The 19,997-nt window shown below is 44.2% G+C and overlaps 3 protein-coding genes across 3 annotated transcripts; 2 read left to right on the top strand and 1 right to left on the bottom strand.

The window, feature by feature from the left end:
* Positions 1-743: 743 nt before the first annotated feature.
* Positions 744-2,176, top strand: gpr34l (G protein-coupled receptor 34 like). The gene has a single exon (XM_084698608.1). The coding sequence runs from the start codon at positions 1,011-1,013 to the stop codon at positions 2,034-2,036; it is 1,026 nt and encodes a 341-aa protein (XP_084554734.1). The 5' UTR covers positions 744-1,010; the 3' UTR covers positions 2,037-2,176.
* Positions 2,177-3,893: 1,717 nt separating this feature from the next.
* LOC146287838 (V-set and immunoglobulin domain-containing protein 1-like) lies at positions 3,894-7,646 on the bottom strand. Its single transcript, XM_084698934.1, has 7 exons — positions 7,604-7,646; positions 7,175-7,335; positions 6,396-6,603; positions 5,479-5,637; positions 4,988-5,104; positions 4,310-4,454; positions 3,894-4,100 (listed from the first exon to the last, which is right to left on the bottom strand). The coding sequence occupies exons 1-7, from the start codon at positions 7,644-7,646 to the stop codon at positions 3,992-3,994; spliced, it is 942 nt and encodes a 313-aa protein (XP_084555060.1). The 3' UTR covers positions 3,894-3,991.
* Positions 7,647-9,686: 2,040 nt separating this feature from the next.
* LOC146287839 (uncharacterized) lies at positions 9,687-10,802 on the top strand. Its single transcript, XM_084697471.1, has 3 exons — positions 9,687-9,812; positions 9,909-10,172; positions 10,336-10,802. Exons 1-3 carry the CDS (start codon positions 9,810-9,812, stop codon positions 10,627-10,629), a joined length of 561 nt encoding a protein of 186 aa, XP_084553597.1. The 5' UTR covers positions 9,687-9,809; the 3' UTR covers positions 10,630-10,802.
* The last annotated feature ends 9,195 nt before the right edge of the window (positions 10,803-19,997 follow it).

Here is a 19,997-nt window from a genome sequence, read left to right on the forward strand (position 1 = left end):
AACCACCATAAACATATTCATACCAAGTTCCCTAGAATACCAAGATTTTTTCAGACATCCATATTTACATAAATATATATGAGACGTTGACAGAGAATCGCCCTATTTATATCAAAACAGAATCCACAGAGACAGTCTGTCTGTCCTACTACATTTTGTCTGTTTTACTAACTGTCTGGCTGTCCGCCAGTCTGTCTGTCTGTTTTACTACCTGTCTGTCTGTCTGTCTGTCTGTTTTACTACCTGGTTGTCACAGTCTCTTTCTGTCAGAGGAAGAAGGGGTAGAGGAAGCCCCTGAGGTTCCATGTAAACAGTGGTTTGGTGCACACCCATGTCACAAATGTGTCTTCCTCGGTAGAAAAGGTTTGCATTACAGTAAGAGGCATCATTGTCTGACTCACAGACTATGAGTCGCTGCCAACCAAGAGTGGAGAGAGAACGTTACTCAAGTAAGTCTGCCAGCAATGATCCGATCTGTGTGGAACTTTGTTTTGTTTAGTTAACATATGTTGAATGTTAATGTTACCATTGTCATCGCTTTTATTGTTTTTGTTGTACCTCTGTTGTGTTTTCTTCCTGGTCACGTACTCCGACAGAGAGACACAAACATTAAACGTTACCTTTTGAAATGTGAGAGAGAGAATATCTCCTCCAACAATCCTTGGAGAAACGTCTGCCAGTGTACCATTCTAGGATCTAGGCTTTTTGTGTACTTTGCAATGTGGTTTGTAATTACAGACTATTTCTTGAATGTGACCGATGTTACATTCAGTAGATAAAACTCTGCACTTCTGATGCTCAATCTTGTGCTGTTCTTAATGTGCCCAATGGTTGTACGTTGCTTGGATAAAAGCGACTGCTAAAGAAATAAAAAGGTAAATGTATGTTTTTTTTTGTCCCCTCCCATCCTCAGGTGACTCATCTAATCTGCTCTTGGTCTGGAGATACCGGAATTACATTTTTTTTTTTTTTTAACCACATTTTATGAATTTAGTTTCAAATAGTGCAGGATGACACAGCTAGCGGTAAACTCGAGCGGACCTGATGGAAACACCACTTGCGAGATCAAGGACAGCTTCCTGTCTGCGCTGCTCCCAGTTTCCTATTCCATCATCTGCCTCATAGGACTGTTGAACAACACCATGACCATACTAGTGTTCTTCCTCAGGAAGCACTCAGGCTCATCCATGACGGTATACCTGAGACACCTGGGCGTGGCCGACTTCCTCCTCGTCCTCTGCCTGCCCCTGCGCGTCTACTACCACAACACAGAGGGCCCCTTCCTCCTCTGCAAGACGGTGGGCGTCTTCTTCTACCTCAACATGTACGCCAGCATCCTGTTCCTCAGCCTGATCAGTCTAGACCGCTACCTGAAAATCCTCAAGCCGGTGTGGGTGCGGCGCATGCACACGGAGGCCTGGAGCCGCCGGGCCTCCTGCTGCGTGTGGGCCGCGCTCGTCATCGTCATGTCGCTCTTCTTCCTCGGCAACAGCGGCCAGCGCCCGTGCGAACGCATCTGCTTCCACTTCCACCACAAGGGCCTGGTCGGCGGCGTGGTCAACCTGACCGCGGTCGCCTTCTTCGTCGTGGCCTTCCTCCTCTTAGTCTGCTTCTACGGGCAGATCGCCGTCAAGCTGAGAGCCATGTCTCTGGGCTGTCAGGACGCCCGGGCCCAGAGGAAGAAGAGCAGGGTGATCCTGAAGACCTGGGCGGTACCCTTCATCTTCACCCTGTGTTTCCTGCCCTATCACGTGGTCCGAGTGCCCTACGTGCTCGCCCAGATGGGCGTGGTCAGGGAGGTGAGCAGCAAGCAGACCCTGCACGTCCTGAACGAGCTCACCCTGCTCCTCTCGGCCCTCAACAGCTGCCTGGACCCCGTCCTGTACCACCTGCTGTCCAGCTCCTACAAGAAGGCCACTCTCTGTGCCCTGCAGGGGAAGTTTAAAAACATGTACATTGTCAGCTCCAAGAACAACAGTGTCTCCATTCAGTCAACGAGACGTAGAGATGATGACCTCTCACCATCCACTCATTGAGCTTGTCATATTTACTTAAAACTCAAAACATATGAAGCTTTAATACATACTGGTACAAAAGAAATAGATAACCTGGATATTTGTATACAATTTATATAAATGTACATAGGCCTACATAAATGTAAAGCAAATTCCTTGTTTGTGACCACTTACTTGGCCATTAAACTCAATTCTGATTCAGATTCTGATGTATATAGTATCTTGTTAGTCTTGGTATTGTTTAGGTTGAGTGTTTCAGTCAGTTACTCTGACTTATGATCTTTATATGAGTATATTACTCATCCCGAGACACATAGAAGTGGTTTCCTGCTTCGAAAACGACCCCTGTTGTCATCGTCTGTGTAGGTCAGGAAAACACCAGTGATGTCAAGTTGCATCGATAGTTTCATTTCGACTGTAACCTAGAATTTCGCCAGTTAATGTGTGTTTTTATTGATTGACACTTCACTGCATGTCTTTTCTAATATGAAGGAACGTAATTATTTAGGATAAAATCTCTAACGTGTGAGTTAATTCACTAGGAATATTTACTTGAGGTTATTTGTTGTGGCAAATGACTCATCGACTAGATTAGTTTGATCAAGAAGCGCTTAGAAACCGGCAGTGCTGCCTTCGAGAGAGCTGATCAAAGACGTTCATCAGTTTGTGAAGGTCTACGGGTAGACTGAATACCTATTGTTCAAAGCCAGACACTCGCTTTGAAGATCTCACCGTCTTTCCTTCTGCCGTCTTTCATTACCGATAACCGAGTTCTCCCTTTATCTCGGACACGCATTTATGCATATTAGTCATTTTTGCATTAGGTTGATTTCCTTTTAAAGTACACTATCTAAAGTGGTATGCTTGTCGATACATGTCGTTCATATAACCTACATGTCCTCCCTTTTGGCATTTGAGTCCTGTACATTTTAATTTAATTTCAAACACTACAAGTCTAGTTTAGACGTGAACATCACTATATTCTCATGTTCTTATCCGTGCATCATCTTCCTCATTCTACTGATCGTGTCATTGTAAACTTACACAACACCTAAAAAAACCCTACATATTGGTGGGGGCGGATTGGTCTCTAACGGGGCCTAGCCCCACCCTCCTCTCTCATCGGGTCTTGTTGCTATCATCGCTTGACAAAAACTGACATCACAATCTAACCATGTTGTGGTTTCCTATCACAACAGATAACACGCTCAGAATGATGAAACGCTATGGTGAAGTGGAGAAGTGATCAGATTCGATTCTGCAAACCGTCAACCTCTCGTCACGTCTGATCGTTGAAAGAGGAAGAGTTAACCATCAATTCAACCAAATCTTCTTCTTTCGTTCTCTTCCTTTATTGTTCTGTCATTCGAATAATTTCCCTGTGATCACAGTGGTGTGATGGTCTAGTGGAAGGCCTTGTGATTAGGTTTTAACGACTGAAAAGATCTTAGAGATAGATGTCCTCAGGATTGGGTTAGATTAGAAGAATTCAAATTTTGTCATTTCAAAGAATGCGTTCTTAAATTCTGTGTAATAGCGATGTACAATCACGACATAGACATTACTCATGTAAAATTACTTTATTTCAATTTAAAAAACCCTGGGTAATTATGGTTTGAATGTCACGAAAAATGAAAATGGAAGTAATTTGGATTAAACCACAATTTAGTGTTCTCTTACATTTTTTGATTAGTATTCAAGACACATAGTTCAAAGACTGCTAAAGTTCAAAAATGTGTTAAAATGTTTTTCTGCCAAAAAAGAGTGATCAGAATAGCTTTTTTAAACACATCAAAACACGAGGAAAACGTAAAAAGCTAACTAGCCTATACGTACCTATAGTTTATAAACTATGGTGTCTATATTTTACATGCTTTGTCACAAACCCTCACGAACAGACAAACGGACGAGGACGCTTCATGGTGTATGTTGCTCAGAGCCGTGAAGTCGCCGCAATGTCAGCGTGCTCGGCTTTCTCAAGCCTCCGCATCCTCTTCCCGGTTGGTCGGAGTTTCCATGGTGACCCCTCTAGAGGTTACGGACGTCTCATGGGTGCTCCCCCTGTTGTGCTCAGCGCGCGAGGCTCTGGAAACAGACACGTTTAACACACCCGATTTGAAAACTTTATACATGAATGCTATACAAAATGTAAATAAATATATGACTGAATAGGGGAAAACTATATACACTAACAAACGACATGTACCCAGTTAAGTTATGTATATATATATATATATATATATATATATATATATACACACACACAGTAATTATGTACAAAGGGGAGAACTGACTTCATCTCGTTAGCTTCTGTCGTCTTGGCCGCACTGTACTTCTTCTTTCTCATGTTGTGGGTGATGAACCAAACGAGCAGCGCGATGAGAAGACAGCCCAGCAGTGCCCCGATGACCGCCCCAACGATGGCCCCGTCCCCCACCTCTGCAACACGGATCAGCATACCACGTGACAAAAATGCAGAAAGTTTTTTTTTGAAGAGACGTTTATCCCAAGCAGTGCTGGGTAAGTTACTTCAAAAAGTTATTAATTACTTATGACTAATTATTTCATCAATATTGTATTTAAAATACTTTTGTAATTACACTGTCTGAAAAGTAATTTAATTACTCAATAAGTACTGTAATGCATTACTTCTTAGACAACTGAAAGGAAACTCTTTCAATAATTAAATATAAGTCAAACTTGGAACAGTTTAGCCTTTTAGCTTTTTGAAAACAAAGCCTACTAATACTTAACATTTTAGTCACACATGTAACCTTCTTTCATCTTCAGTTACCAAACAATATGTGCATAATACAAAAGCTTAACTTTAAGTTAAACATGACATCACATGATTTTACAGTACACAGCGGTAGCATCTCTTCCTGCAATCTAGTTTGCAAACATTGTGTAATTGAAGTGGATGTTCTCGATCAGATTCAGAATCAGAATCAAAAAGGGGTTTACAAACTTACCATGTACCAGTTCCAGTTTACAGGTGTCGAAGCCCACAGCGTTACTGGCGTTGCACTGATATTCTCCAAACTCAAACTGAGACAGGTTATGGATGTTCATCGCTCCAGATTCAATGTCTGAGCAGAGGAACACACACATTTGTCAAAGCACATGCTTACACACCCTCACTTATATGCATACCCACACTAAAACAGAGAAAGAGAGAGAGAAAGATAGGTAGAGAGATGGAAAGAGTGAAGGAGAGAGGAAGGTAGAGAGATGGAGAGAGTGAAGGAGAGAGGGAGGTAGAGAGATGGAGAGAGTGAAGGAGAGAGGGAGGCAGAGAGATGGAGAGAGTGGAGGAGAGAGAAGTAGAGAGATGGAGAGAGGGAGAGAGAGGTAGAAAGATGAAGAGAGTGACGGAGAGAGGGAGGGAGAGAGATGGAAAGAGTGAAGGAGAGAGGGAGAGAGATGGAGAGAGTGAAGGAGAGACTGTAGCAGAGAGGCGTACCGGTGCTTCCCAGGGCAGCAGTCCTGGTCTGGTCCTGGCCCAGTCTGGTCCAGGTGTAGGAGGGGGCGGGGCTTCCTTTCTCACTGTGACATGTTAGAGTGACCAGGTGACCAGACTCCACATCCCCATGGACAGCACAGAAGGGCTTTGAGGGCCTTTCTTACACACCAGAGAAGAAGAGAAGAAGCAGCCTTTAGTACTGTCTGGATGGAGGGTGGAGACTCATGAACAGCTAGCATGAGAGAGAGAGACAGAGAGAGAGAGAGAGAGAGAGAGAGAGAGAGCTTGCATGCAGTAAACAGAGAAACAGTACATGTCCAGACTGTCTATGATCTATGATAATAACACTATAACGCGCGTTGACCATGTCGCTGTGCCTCATGGGAACTCTGAAGTATTGATCGTAACGCACATGTAATGTGAAGCTCACATTGCCTTCCTGCGTTTCTAAACCGTGAACTGTGTACTATAAACAGCAACACGATTCGTTAGAGTCGGGTTTGTCAGCGTGGTTTTTGGCAGCCTCCTGAGCGGATGAACGAGTGGTTGGACGAGTGGTTGGACGAGTGGTTGGACGAGTGCTTTTCCTTTCTGAGGTGAGGTGGAGAGACGGAGGGGAATCATACTTCCTGCTCTAATTTCTGACACTGACAATGAAGAGACTAGTCTGCCGCTGTTCCCATGGAAACTACTGTGGATAGTGAGGCCAGCGAGGTTGTCCTGGTAACTCTGTGAATGAGCAGAATCACAGACAGCATGTAATTCACTGATCATAACATTCAGATTAGGGGAGAAGAGGAGAAAGGTGGGGGGTGGGTGGGGGGTGTCAGTGTTCCACGGCTATGCCTTTCACGATCGAGGACCGTACACATTCAGTCGCTCGACGCGCCCCCTTTCGTAGCGTTCACTGGCCTCACCTAAAACGGTCACAACAACACTGGCCTCAGTGTTCCCCTCGATGTCCGGAAGGTTGTGGACGTCACAGCTGTACACCCCGCTGTCTGCCACCTGCATGCTGCTGATTGTTATCGAGGCGTTCATGGTGGTGTTGGGGTAAGCAGGAGGTGTGAGGCGCTTCACATACGGCAGGCCAATGACCTCGACTCCCGACAGGTAATAATACACCTATAAGACAACGGTAAAGTGTCAGAGAGAGCAGAGAACCCAGCTCTGGAACCAGACCCGAGGCCACACTCAAAACAATCGTTGTTTGATGTTGACTTGGGTGGTGTAAATCCAGTACTGGAACAAAATGGTAAATATGCGAGAGGAAGTTGCTATGTGGGTGAGGTGGTGTCGGAAGGGGTTGCCGAGGCGTGTCTGCAGTACTGCTGTTGGAACACAGGGAGCCAGGGAGCTGTGGGGGAGGAGCTTTTGAGGGCGGGCCTCAAACGGGCGCACAAGACCAACTGCCATAGCTGCCATTTTGAACCCTCACATCCACACAAGTAAAAACGAAACATTTCATTTCACCCATACGGTACGTTTAGACAAAAGCGAAAAGACACGTCACCTATTTGAACTGAAACACCATTTGTTTGGTGGGGTGGATTTAAAACCAGTATGTCTATAAGAGGAACTCGCTCCTGTAGAGAATTGTGCAGGTGATTCGAGGACACACGGAACTGCACAGCGTTCTGTGGTGCAGAAGTGGTGTAAAGAAGACAAACACAAAGAGAAGTCCAACTAAACCCACCTGGTAGACATTCCCTGCAGACTTGGAAACAAAAGTCCACTGGATGTTGAGTTTGTTGGTGGGTGAGCTTGTCTTAAAGGAGCACTGCAGCAACACGCTTCCTCCCACTGTCACGTTCAAGGATTTCTGTGGAGTCTTCACGGAAATAGACTGCACAAGCCCTGTTAAAACAGACATGGCCCTCATCTTAGCTCAGTGGCAGAGCATTTTCCTGCCAGTTTAAGAGGTCCCAGGTTCAAATTCCACCCCTATACGTTGCTTTAAATGAAAGCATATGTTAGGTGAACACATTAAATGTATAAACCAGTACATTGTATACAGTTTCTCACTGTGGGATGAAGGAATGATTCCAAATCAGTTGGTTTAGTCAGAGCAAAGGATCCTAAAATAATCCTTGTTCTGATGGTTTTTAAACAGACGGTTACTCACCCATCGCACTGAGCAGCACCACCAAGCCGAACATGTTCGTCATTTTAAAGAAATTTCCAGTAGAATCACTTGTGCCTGTTTTCAGTAATTAAAAGCTAGTTAAAGCCAAGATCGTATAACTTTAGGTGCCTTAATAACTCGTTTGAGTTCAACAAGTCAGTCAGAAGCAGGTAGATGGACAACTCCCAAGGAAGTTTCTGTGGGCAGTGCCAGGGGCCAATGGGGAGTCTGTAGATAAGGCAGATGGGTGTTTACACCAACTGTTTGCTGGACTAGGCGTGAATGGCTCCGTTTTTTGAATTTTCCATTTCCGGTTAGAAGGCTGGTATTTCTTATACTTGTGAAAGGGTGTGGTAGGTTGTAGCTAATTCATGCAAATACCTGTTCTTTCAACCCTATTTAATTTACGTTTTTACAGTTAGTACCGGTTTTTATAGTGACCTGTTATACAACTACTGTCAAAAAAAAAAAAAATTGCACTGCCACATATTCTAGGATGTTGTGAACTCAGGTTCAACACCCCCATAAGGTATTAGTACTGACTGTAAAATCAACTAATGCTTTGGCTGTCGCCCATCTCTCTCTCTCTCTCTCTCTCTGTGCCTTGTAAGTCATTCTGGGTCAGGGCTTCTGACATGAGGACTGAACGTAATGTAATCTACCTGGTCTTTATCGCCAGCTCTGCGCAGGTTGGTGAGCCCAACGCACAGCTAACCTTAACCCAGCCCTGCAACACTCACCTGACCATGCAGCTGCACACCTGCTGCAGACCGCTCTGCCCGCGCCACTGAGAGGGGACCATGAATCATTTGTGATTAATTATGTTTAATTATAAGAAGGTGACATGGTGGGGAAAATGATGATCAGATGTAACTACATTTCAGAGGGGTTGAGGACAGGGCTGGGAGGCTGTGAGGTGGGAGGGTGGGGAGGGTGGGGTGGGCTGGGAGGCTGTGAGGTGGGAGGGTGGGGAGGGTTGAGATGATGGGGAGGGTGGGAGGGTGGGGTGGGCTGGGAGGCTGTGAGGTGGGAGGATGGGGAGGGTTGAGATGATGGGGAGGGTGGGGTGGGAGGGTGGGGTGGGAGGGTGGGGAGGGTTGAGATGATGGGGAGGGTGGGGTGGGGTGGGAGGGTGGGGTGGGAGGGTGGGGAGGGTTGAGATGATGGGGAGGGTGGGGTGGGGTGGGAGGGTGGGGTGGGAGGGTGGGGAGGGTTGAGATGATGGGGAGGGTGGGGTGGGGTGGGAGGGTGGGGTGGGCTGGGAGGCTGTGAGGTGAGAGGATGGGGAGGGTTGAGATGATGGGGAGGTGGGAGGATAAGGTGGGTGTGGTGGGTGGATGGGGTGGGGTGGGAGGGTGGGGTGGGAGGGTGGGAGGGTGGGAGGGTGGGGTGGGGTGGGAGATGGACAGCTTCTACAGTACATGGATGTGGGAAGGGCCATACCACCATCTCAGGGAGTACGAGAAGAGAGATATCAAACTGAACCACAGAGAGACTGAAAATACCTTATCAAGCGTGACTAAAAACATACACACAACTGAATCAAAGGACATGTGACTGGGTGAGTTAATCATTGACAGGTTGGATGGAGACCTCCATTGTGCATGCTGCTGTACCGATACTACCACTAGCTCCTCCTCTTTTGAGCAGAAACCCAGGAAGTGAGTGTGGCGGAACAGGACATGAGCGACAAGGTCAACAGATGCCTGGGTTAAAGTGTTCCTGGTAGCAGTGAATGGTTTGATTCCGCAGTATAATCTAAGACTTAGGCATTATTAGGCCACTTACATCAACATTGCATTCAATGTGTTAAGAAAATAATTGTCCCCTCCAAAAAGAAACAACTAATCATTAGCAGACATTACAGCTTTCATCAAAGAAATACCTTTACTACACTGACAACTTTCACCAAAATCATACATTCAAAATGCTTGGTAAAACCTTAGAACCTTCACTTCCCTGGCCATTGTCAGGTCATTCTACCTGAAGTCCAAGGTCATTGTGTGTCACAGTGTTCCAGAATCATGGTTCCCATGGAAAGATTTCCCAATGATTCCAAAATTGTTAATAAAATTGTAAACCACAATTTCAAAGCACATTGGAAGACATCTCAAGACATTGAATAACTTAAAGAAAGCTTTCACAAGTGGTCAATCATTTCAAGAAATTCAACAATTTCCACAAATACTTTTTGGCGGATGATAAAATGGTAAGTTATTTAAATACAAAACATTACAACCCTGCCAAATACATTTATAGGAGGAACATATCATGGTGAAACCTCCACCTTGTCTCTCTTGTCCAGAACTCATGTCTCATAAACAGTTCTGTCAAGCATGAGCTTGTGGGCCCTGAGGATCCAAGCGGCTCCAGCCCGTGGCCCTATCAGGCCCAGCCTGCAGCGGCTCTCCCCCAGCCCAGCAAGCACATCCCTGGCTCCTACTCAGCCGAGGATCCCTCCTCCACCCTCCAGGACGACACGCAGAATCCACACCGGCCAACTCTGAAGAGGAGGCGTGACAGCGATGCGGAGGAAGGCCCTTCCCAGACACCTCGGTGTGAGTCACAGGTAGAAGATGATCTCATCCAGGGTTTTGATTCATTCTTACTGTCACATATTTGTTTTTGTTTTTACAGTAGCTCCAAGTAATATGTGCCTTGTGTAAAACGTCACATGCAGAAGTCACAAGAATCTCTCCTGAATACTCTCTCTTGCTTGTTCTCCCCCACAGAGGAGCGGCTCAGACGTGCGCAGGGCCTTCGACCGCCGTGCAGTTCACGGAGCCCCATGCCCTCTGGTCCTGCCCCCTAAGAAGCGCTGGAGGCAGGCCCAGCCCCAGCCACAACCCGAGGCCCAGGTCCAGCTCCAGGCCCAGCCCGACGTCCAGCACGAGGTCCAGCCCGAGGTCCAGCCCGAGGCTCTGAGACTGGCCCGCCTGGCATCCCTGCCCCCTAAGAAGCGCTGGAGGCAGGCCCTGAGAGGGCCCTGGATCCCCTCCATCAGGAGGCGCTGTAGACACGGTTGACGAGGGACACTGACCTGCTCCAACACGTCTAATACATCTGACTGTCAACACCGCCCTCGTGACCTGTCATTTGTCTCTCCATTAATCTCGCCCCTAAAAGGCGATCCCTGTCACTCTTCCAGGAGTCGTGGCACGGTCTTAAATCTGGCCGGAGCCCCCTGTTCATATTTCAAACCGCTCTCTTTACACTCTCTGATTTTTATGGTCTATTAAAATTACAATCAACTAAGTGTCAATGTTTAGGGAAATGATAAACTATGTTGGCTCCGTTTTAGCTTGTCCTGGGAGCCCACACCCCAGGTGACAGTAAGTAGGTCGGCCCCTAATGGATATGTCCACCAGACGTCAACACAGATTAGGTGACAAAGATTGGTTTAGGAGGTCTCTCGTAGTCTGGATGGATGATCGCTGGCCAAGCCCCGCTGTTCCCAGGGTCGTCCAGCAGAGGGCGATGTTGCCCACAGGAACTCTGCAGAGGAAGACCCTTGGGGAGATGGAGGAGCAGGGAGCTGAAGATAAGTGATCACCCCTCTGTCCTCAACATGGCTCACTCCTTCACTCCTCCTCCCTTCCTCCCATCCTCAGCAGCCGGAGGAAAACAGGCCAGACATTTAGTGTGACTTCACACAGTCCCTACAGCCACAGAAAATACCACTTACGGAAATAGGCTGGGTACACTGCCAAATCACATGTGCAAGGGTAAAAAACGTACAAACACCAATGAGAAACGTCAGTGGGTTTGGAAATGAAAAAAAGAAATGCCTACTACATTCCACAGTTTTTTCGTCCCCCTACGCTTGCCTCACTAGAAGCTCTGTGCTTATCGCACTGCATTGCCGTCAACTGCAAGGATGGGATATTGTTTTCACTGGAATCAGAGTAGTCCTTTAAAGGATGCAGAAACAAGAGAAGCAGAAACACAGGGAGAGCGACTGTTTAACCATCTCTGTGATTCAACGTCTGACATTTGTGAGGGCCTCGTTCTATGTGTTGAATAAATAAGGAAGACAGGATGAGAGAGAGAGAGAGAGAGAGAGAGAGAAGGGAGGAGGGAAAGAGAGAGAGAGTGGGGGAGGGAATGAGGGAGAAATAGGGAGAAAGAGAGATAGAGAGAGGGAGAGGGGGAGGGGGAGGGGGAGGGGGAGGGGGAGGGGGAGGGGGAGGGGGAGAGAGAGAGAGAGAGAGAGAGAGAGAGAGAGAGAGAGAGAGAGAGAGAGAGAGAGAGAGAGAGAGAGGGAGGGAGGGAGAGAGAGAGAGAGAGAGAGAGAGAGAGAGAGAGAGAGAGAGAGAGAGCGAGAGAGAGAGAGAGAGAGAGAGAGAGAGAGAGAGAGAGAGAGAGAGAGAGAGATAGATGAGAGTGAAATAAATAGATTTCAGCAGGGCACCGTTGGACACATTGTATGGATAAAAGAGCTGTGCCTTAATATTTCATTAGACGCATTCAGTCTCACTCCCACTCCTCTTTCCACTCTCTCCTCAACCCCAAAACAAGAGCTCCACAGGCGAAACATGGACGGACATCTTGAAAAATTGAAAAACAAATGGACATGCTAGTGCAAAGTGACCGTTCTCTGGGGTCACTGGTCCATAGAGGAAAACACCTGGTCCATATTTGGAACATAAACTCTGAATGAAAAAGCAACAGGGACATTTATATTTTTGCATCGCAAGACAGTCAATTTCCATATCAATGCGGTAATGTCTCTCTCAGGAAATTGCTTTGATTCCTAATGTTTGTGTTAAAACAAATATCCAGCATCCATATCTTCGAGTATCTCTGGTATTGCAGTTATTTTCTCACTCCAGTATATTCTAGATAAACAGGATTACTCCTTTAGAAGTCTGGAATACATCTAACCCTTAACGAGGCATTTGATTCCCAGGAGCAGTCTTCCTCATCTATTTATAAGTCAACTCAAAAGGACACCAAAGAGATGTCTAGATGACATCCACACTGAGAGGATGTTTTGTCGCTTTTATAAAGCACAGAGTTGTGAGGTCCACTGCCAGTATATGCGTATACAGTATATAGTTCGAACAACATTGCATTACTTTATTGTGCCATCAGGCCTATTTTATTCAAAGATAGAGGATAACTAGCTGTTCTCTGGTAACATGGTAAACAAAATCTGATTTTACACACAAGTCTTCAGGTTGGCTTTGGTAGCTACAGTGTCCAAATTCACCCCAGTAGTAGAAAGCATAATATACCATGAAGTAAATACATGCTCAGCTTTTTAACCATCTTTCGTTTTTTTCCCCCCTTTTTCCTTGACCACGTTAATGCACCCTTTCAATATTTGATGTTTTTATATGGAACGCTGACAATAGAACGTGGACATGGAGGGTACATTTTGCCGATCTACTTCAATGGTTCTGCATCCATCTCACTAACAGAGCAATGCACTCCAAGCCTGAGAGTGCTTCTTCTCCACTGGGGCCATTTCCAAAGTTTATCATAGAAAGAAAAAGACAAGAGGAGGAGAACAGCAAAAAAAAAAAAAAAAAGTTGGCCCAAGACATTGAGGTTGCAGTTGTTTCTCTTGTTATCGACTGTCCCACCACAGAAGTCAGGTAGGATTACACAAGACAACACTGAAGCCCTCAACCCTCAAGTTAAGATATTAGAGCCATCTTTACATCGTGCCCTAATCCAACTTTTGTCCTGTCATGTGAGAGTCTTAAGCTTTGGTTTAAGGTATACTCTGGCGGTACCCTCTTTACACTGGCACATCTTTCTGAATACCCTCGCCAAGTCTGCGCAAGACATTGATGGGCCTCTCGGAGAACTGGCCCAACTTGGAAACCTCCCAAACCTTGTTCTAAGTCTGTGGTGTTAAACTTGTCTTATCTGAGGCAGGGTTGAGGTTTATAGGTCCAAGGGGTTTGGGTTGAATAAGGGGCAAACACTACACTTATCAGCTGGAATCACTTGGTGTCTTTATTCAGGAAATATAGTAGGAAAGGAGGTATACTCTCATGAGTGCCCAATGTTTTTTAATCAAATCAAATTCAGCAACAAGAAGACACTGTTGTCTTTTTCTTAATTTAGTTTTCACGGCTGTCTTCTTAGTCCAAGAGCCCTTTTCAAAAGCGAGACACTAACTAGTAACTGAGACCTGCCACCGTATCTCAGACTTGCAACGGAATAAAACACTTGTCCTTCAGTCCGTTTTTTTGTGCAGCACAGTTTCATATTTACCTTTTGGGGACTAACATGTTAAACCAAATTCATAAAAACGTAAATGAAACAACAGATATTAGTCCTCAAAGGGCAAATGAAAAGAAATCGCATTCTTTACTGTATAAGCCTTTATTTGTAAAAAGTCAGTTGTTTGAATGATAACCCTTTTATACCACATAATTGAACACCTTGTATTTGTAAAAAAACACGTTTTGCTCAAACACCTAAAAAAGCTGATTGACACAATAACATTAATTGGCACTGACAAAAAAAGAAATACAACTTTATACCATACAAATGCTGATTTCATGAGTAGAACTCAAATCCAAAATGAAATCACTTCATTGAATAACCGAATCAAAGAATGCGCCCAATGTGAACAAAACAAGTACAGTACAAAACAAAATGCATTTCACTTCCAGGTCAGATGTTAGAAGAATTACATTTCTTTTATATGAGAAAACAACAACAACAGTAAGAACAATCCATAACGAAATGCAACAAATACAGCAAAATACAAATGAAAATAAGGAAAATAATTTACTTGTTGATACTTAAAAATAGTTATGGGCCGTTGGCTTTGAGTGTTTGTGCCAATTTTATTTTTTTCCATTTTTTTCTTTTCCAGTATTCTTTTCTGTAGGTATTAGTTTACAAGTTACGCGTTTCCTGCTAAAGGCTTCTTGATAGAGGGAGGTATACTGATGTATAATTGAGAATCAGCATAGCCTCTTGCAAGGATCGTCGAAATAAACAACAGACCCTTTAGCACCCCCCCCCCCTCCCATCCCCCAGTCCAGAGGCAACTCATTTAAGAGAAACTGCACGGAACACTCAGTGTGCAATCTCATGGCTTGAATTCAGATGCTATAGGGGAGCATCTTCTGTTTCGTCTGTAGTTAGAGGGCGACTGATGTTGATAGCTAAACCTGATAACACTACAAAATGTAAACCTACTGGGTGCGTCTATTCCAATCTTATGTGATTTACAGTAGGTGAGTTTAATGGTAAGGTACATATTAATGATTGCCGTGAATCATACAATGTACATTATCTAGTTTTTTATTCTGTTAGTCTCCAGTTTTACGTAGAGTTAGTTTTACAAGGTTTTGTCTAGCTGGTTGTAAAACAGTTGCAACCACAGCATGTAAACACTGGATCTTTCTTGCCCTGTGTGTGAGGATGACACTGCAGGTGTACAGTGTGGAATAGAAAAATAAGAAAATAAACCTTTTGAAACTTAGGTCATGCAAAACAAAACCTACATCTTGTCTTCTTTTCATTTTTTAGAGGTTTTGTTTGCAGAAGTTTGCCAATGCTATAGAAGCTGTCCATGCCATTAGCAGTGAGGTTAGCTGCTATAACGAACTGCCCTGTTTTTGTTCATGCATTAAGAAATTGTAAGTGAAAGATATCATATTTACAGTACAATTCACATGTAATTACACATATACACAAGAGGCAAGAAAATTCACATTGAAATCAGTTCAACAGTTTTTTTTATCACCTCATCCACTCCTTTTAGATGAATGTGTCCATGAAATAAAAATAAAAACATACTTTTACTCTTGGCATGACCAAAATTAATAATAATAATAATAAAAAAAGGATTTCTGCACAGCTTTTGAGATGAATGTTACATCTTGTCCAACGAGCACGTATGGTGGATATGGGCTTTAAATTAGATGAGTTCTAAGAATCCACTGCAAACATTTAATAGATGTTCTAAATGTAATAAAGCATTTAAAAACATAAAGCAATTCTGTTACATCCCTATCATCCCAAAAACTTTACTTGGACATTGAAATTGCACAAACCCCATAAAGCAACTAAATACATACATATATAAAATAAAACATTTAAAAAAACAGTATTCAAGATATGTATATCAAAATGTGTATAGCATTCCCATGGATAAGACAACCTGATCGTAGGGAACCATAATAAACTCATAGCTGCTCTTTTGTTGGTGTTTGTCATAAGGTTGATTCTGCAATACTGGGTTCTATCTTTGTTCAGCTGCACTGGTCGAGCCTGACTTTAACAGCTAAGGTCTACGCCGAGTCACTGTATTGTGTGAAGATATGCTTTTAATCCGTTCTTTCTTGCCACAAATCACGTGCCTGGATCTTAAATGTATAATCTAATATCTAATTATCAGTAAAGTTATAAATTATTCTTTCAACCACGAGGATTCTAATTACGGGTATTGATTAACGAGAGAGGGAAATCAAACTGGCTCGACTTCTCGACTGGTTGCAGTAAACAAACTGCTACATGATGCCGTGTTGCAGCAATCTCTGATATATCCGATAGGACGGTATACATTAGTTGCCACCTTTACATTATGTTCACGCGTGCGTCTCAAATAAGAACGATACTCGGTGAGATAGCGTTTACTTTGAAAAGCTGAGCATGGCACTGGGTTGTGGCTCATGACAAAAACGGTACATCAAAGCAGTAAGGCACGACAGAGTGTGCTATACCGTTATAATAGCACAGATACCGTTTGGGGGCGTTGTTAGGCCCGACGCAGAGCGGCCGTTCCCCTCTCGTGCGCTCCAACCAATAAACAGAAGTCTTGATAATGAGCGATAATGCGCAACCTGTCATTTGTTAATGATTACTTCCTAAACATGGCATAAATCAAGTTCAGAGCATTCACGAATCCACAAGTCACTACAAAGTATACAGAGTGCACCCAACGTTATTACACAGTAGTCTTTAGGGCAATTCCCATATAGCTAACTTTCTTTTAGCACCCAATTGAGCCTATTTCTTTACACAGTGTTTGAAGCCAGAGTTTGGTAACACATAACAGCTATCATTTATATGCCTTCATAAACCGTTTGCATATAATTATCTTTCTGCCGAAACGGTAGGAAAACAAGATGTAAACTGTAATAAATGGTCAGTAAATTATTAGCAAATACATACACAGAGCCAGAACCTACTGCCCAATTACTGACAATTAAGCTTGGTCTACAAGAGGAATATTCTCAATTTTAGTGAAAAAAAAGAAAAGAAAACAAAATGGCTTTATCTCAACTTCAGACAGTGGCTCTGTGCAAATAGGTATTCATCTTTTAATAATCATTTATAATAGTTTACATGGATATACATATATTCAACTATCTACCCAAAGCCTATATAAGGCTTATAAAGTAACGTTATTAGAATGTACTACCCAGAGGTCATTTGCCACAAAGAAAATAATGGTTGTATCATGTTTGTGGTGGTAAATTGTCAGCTACTCTTGATTTCTTGTGACACACAAATCAACATATTAATGTAACCAACCAATTCCTTTAAACACAACGCAAAATCGCATAATGTCAACCCCGGTCCCTTACCCTCCAGGCTAATCTACTTATCTTCTTCTATCTTTTCGAACATTCTGGGCATTCGTTCCAGTCTGCTGATGGAGAAGAGGAGGATACACCAATCCAGTCCTCAACATTCCTCTATTTAGAAAGCTATCTGTACATCATGGGCCAGAATCAAATGCTTTGTCGAGTTGAACAAATGCCACGTATCCAGAATAGTTTCCCTACTTCCACGGGCAGGGATGCAACATTTCGATGGGAACGTTCAGAGCAATTGCTCCCACCCCTCTTGGACATGCGATCCCTCTCCTCTCCCCATCTTTCGGCATCTCATTTGACCTCTCGTCATAGACCGGTCATTTCATCCTCACACGATCCTCAACGATGTCCTTCCCCTCCTCACATTCCTCCTTCCATTCCTGTGGAGCGCTCTGCTTCATCCTTCACTGCTTTGTCTTTCTGTCCTCTGCACCTCTATTTTACACCATCCCTTTCCCTCCCCCTTCCTCATCTGCCGGGGCAGGCCCCCATGGCTCGCGTGGGTCCATGCGAGCCCTCCCAGGGCCCTCCCAGTCAGAGTCCTGACCCGCCTGCCTGCCTTTGGGTTGCAGGACGGGGGAGGGACCAGGGAGGGACCGGGGAGGGACTGGGCAGGAAGAGAGGACGGGGCAACTCAGGGGAACCCTCAGCGAGATGAGCACCGACACCCCCAACATGCCCTCATCTTCTCTGTGACTTTCACTGGGCCCCTCTCCTCCATCTCTTTCTTCTTTGTCTGTCTCTCTCCTCCCTATCTCTTTCTCTCCCCCCCCTCTCTCTCCTCACTCTCTCTTTCTCTCCCCCCTCTCTCTCCTCACTCTCTCTTTCTCTCTCCCCCCTCTCTCTCTCCTAACTCTCTCTCTCTCTGTCTCTTTCTCCTCCATCTGTTTCCAGAGACGTGTTTCTCAGACCGCTATCACACGTCTGGTTCACTGTCCAGCTCAGTCCAACTGCCTTTCTTCCTCTCTGTTTCATTTCATTAGCAGACAAACCAAGCCGCTTTTGTTTTCAACATTGTTGTCTTAAACTTTTCTATGGTACTGTCATTGAATCAAAAATTATGCCAGGGTGGCCTTTTAAAACATGTTTCTGAACAGATGAGCGCTATTAAAGTACAAAATAAAGAGTAGCTTCCAACTATTCAGTTTTGACCCCTGCTTTGACCCCTGTTTAGTCTTGGTAGGCAGGAAAGGCATGACACAGACTGCAATGGACACATAACATCTGAGCAGACACAAGGACAAATATTTAAGCATGTCTCAAAGCACAATGATGAATATGGATTATAGGCCTTTTGGTTGTCACTTCGGTTCATGGCTATTTATCTCACGTTTTGTTTTGCCTACCAGAAACTACATCTACCAGAAACTACATTTTTCTGCCGATGCTGATGCTACTGTTCTTTGGGATTTTTACCTTTAAAACAAAAACAGCAGTGTAATGGGCCGGTGTGCAGTTCTTCCAGAGTTGTAGAGGTGGGACGGCTGTGGTTCAATCCAACGGACCAGCTTCCCACATGATCGACTGAAGATACGCCTAATGCATTTTAAGACAGGGCACATTCTCAATCGACAAGAACCACAAAGTCCGTCTCCAGTCTTGTGAGGGCGTAAAACCACAACGAGGAAGGAGGCACGCACACACACAAACACACACACACGCACACACACACGACGACAGGTCAAACTACAAGCTGATATGTTTCAATATCAAACTAAGTTATTCTCCTTTTTTAAATACACAACATTTTCTCACGTCTTTTTTTCAGTGTACTAACTTCAAATCACTCAGTAATCGCTGTTCCTTTAAAGAACACAAAGCTGGATATGATGCCAATGAATACTGTATCTACAGAGCAAGTTCACCACAAGAAAGAAGGTAGAAAAACTGTGCAATAATATTTGCCAACTATGTCCATGAGGATACTGAATGTAATGACTAAATGTACAGTATATGTTTATTTTTCTAACAATCAAACTGAATAATGTGAACCTGTGACTCTTTTATCTAATAATGCATCTCTAGGACATGTTCAGGTGATACTCTCCCAAAGCACAGTATTTTTCAAGACAAAATAATAACCACAATAATCATCTTTTTTCCTTTTTCTTTTAAACCCAAAAGAAAAACACAGCTTCCCTCCCCTCCCCTTTCCCTCCCTCCCCTCCAAGGAAATTGCAGTAAAAACCAACATGAGAAGAGAAATCAAAGGAAGTTTGCACTGACTCTGGGCAGAAACACAGAGACCACATCCTGTCCAGATGGGCCTCAAATCCAGAGCGTCGTGCCCGAGCGTCGTGCTAGAGCGGATGTCCGGTAAAGAGATCGTTGTCACTCGGGGAAAAAAAATAAAAAAATAAAATAAGGAACGACACATAATCCAAACCAGGTTGCTGTACAGTGTAGAACTGGATCATTCTGTGCATGTTTATCCAGGGTATATGGTAGGAAAAGCTGGAGATCGGGGGTCGAAGGCCCAACACAAGCCTCCTCTGATTTAGTGAGCCGCAGAGGACACTGATTACAACGAGTATCAATACAAAGTGGATGAGACTCTGAGACGTCTTTGCCCTCAAGAGCTTTCCCTTTTTTTCATATTTTTTTTTAGCAAAAATATCATGCAGTCTTTAGTTCCAAAATCCCCCCCCCCCCCCCCCAAGGGTTCAGTCAGGTGTTCAGTTGTTTCTGGACGAAAAGGGAGATTCAGAGGCTTGAAAAGTTTCTCTCAGAATTATTCTTAAACATTCAAGTCATTCTATTAATACTTTGTACAGGAGAAAGGTCCTTCAGATTTACACACACATGTGTATATATAAATA

This window comes from Hypomesus nipponensis, chromosome 5, assembly GCF_054491055.1.
Source record: "Hypomesus nipponensis isolate SF chromosome 5, ASM5449105v1, whole genome shotgun sequence".
NCBI lineage: Eukaryota > Metazoa > Chordata > Actinopteri > Osmeriformes > Osmeridae > Hypomesus > Hypomesus nipponensis.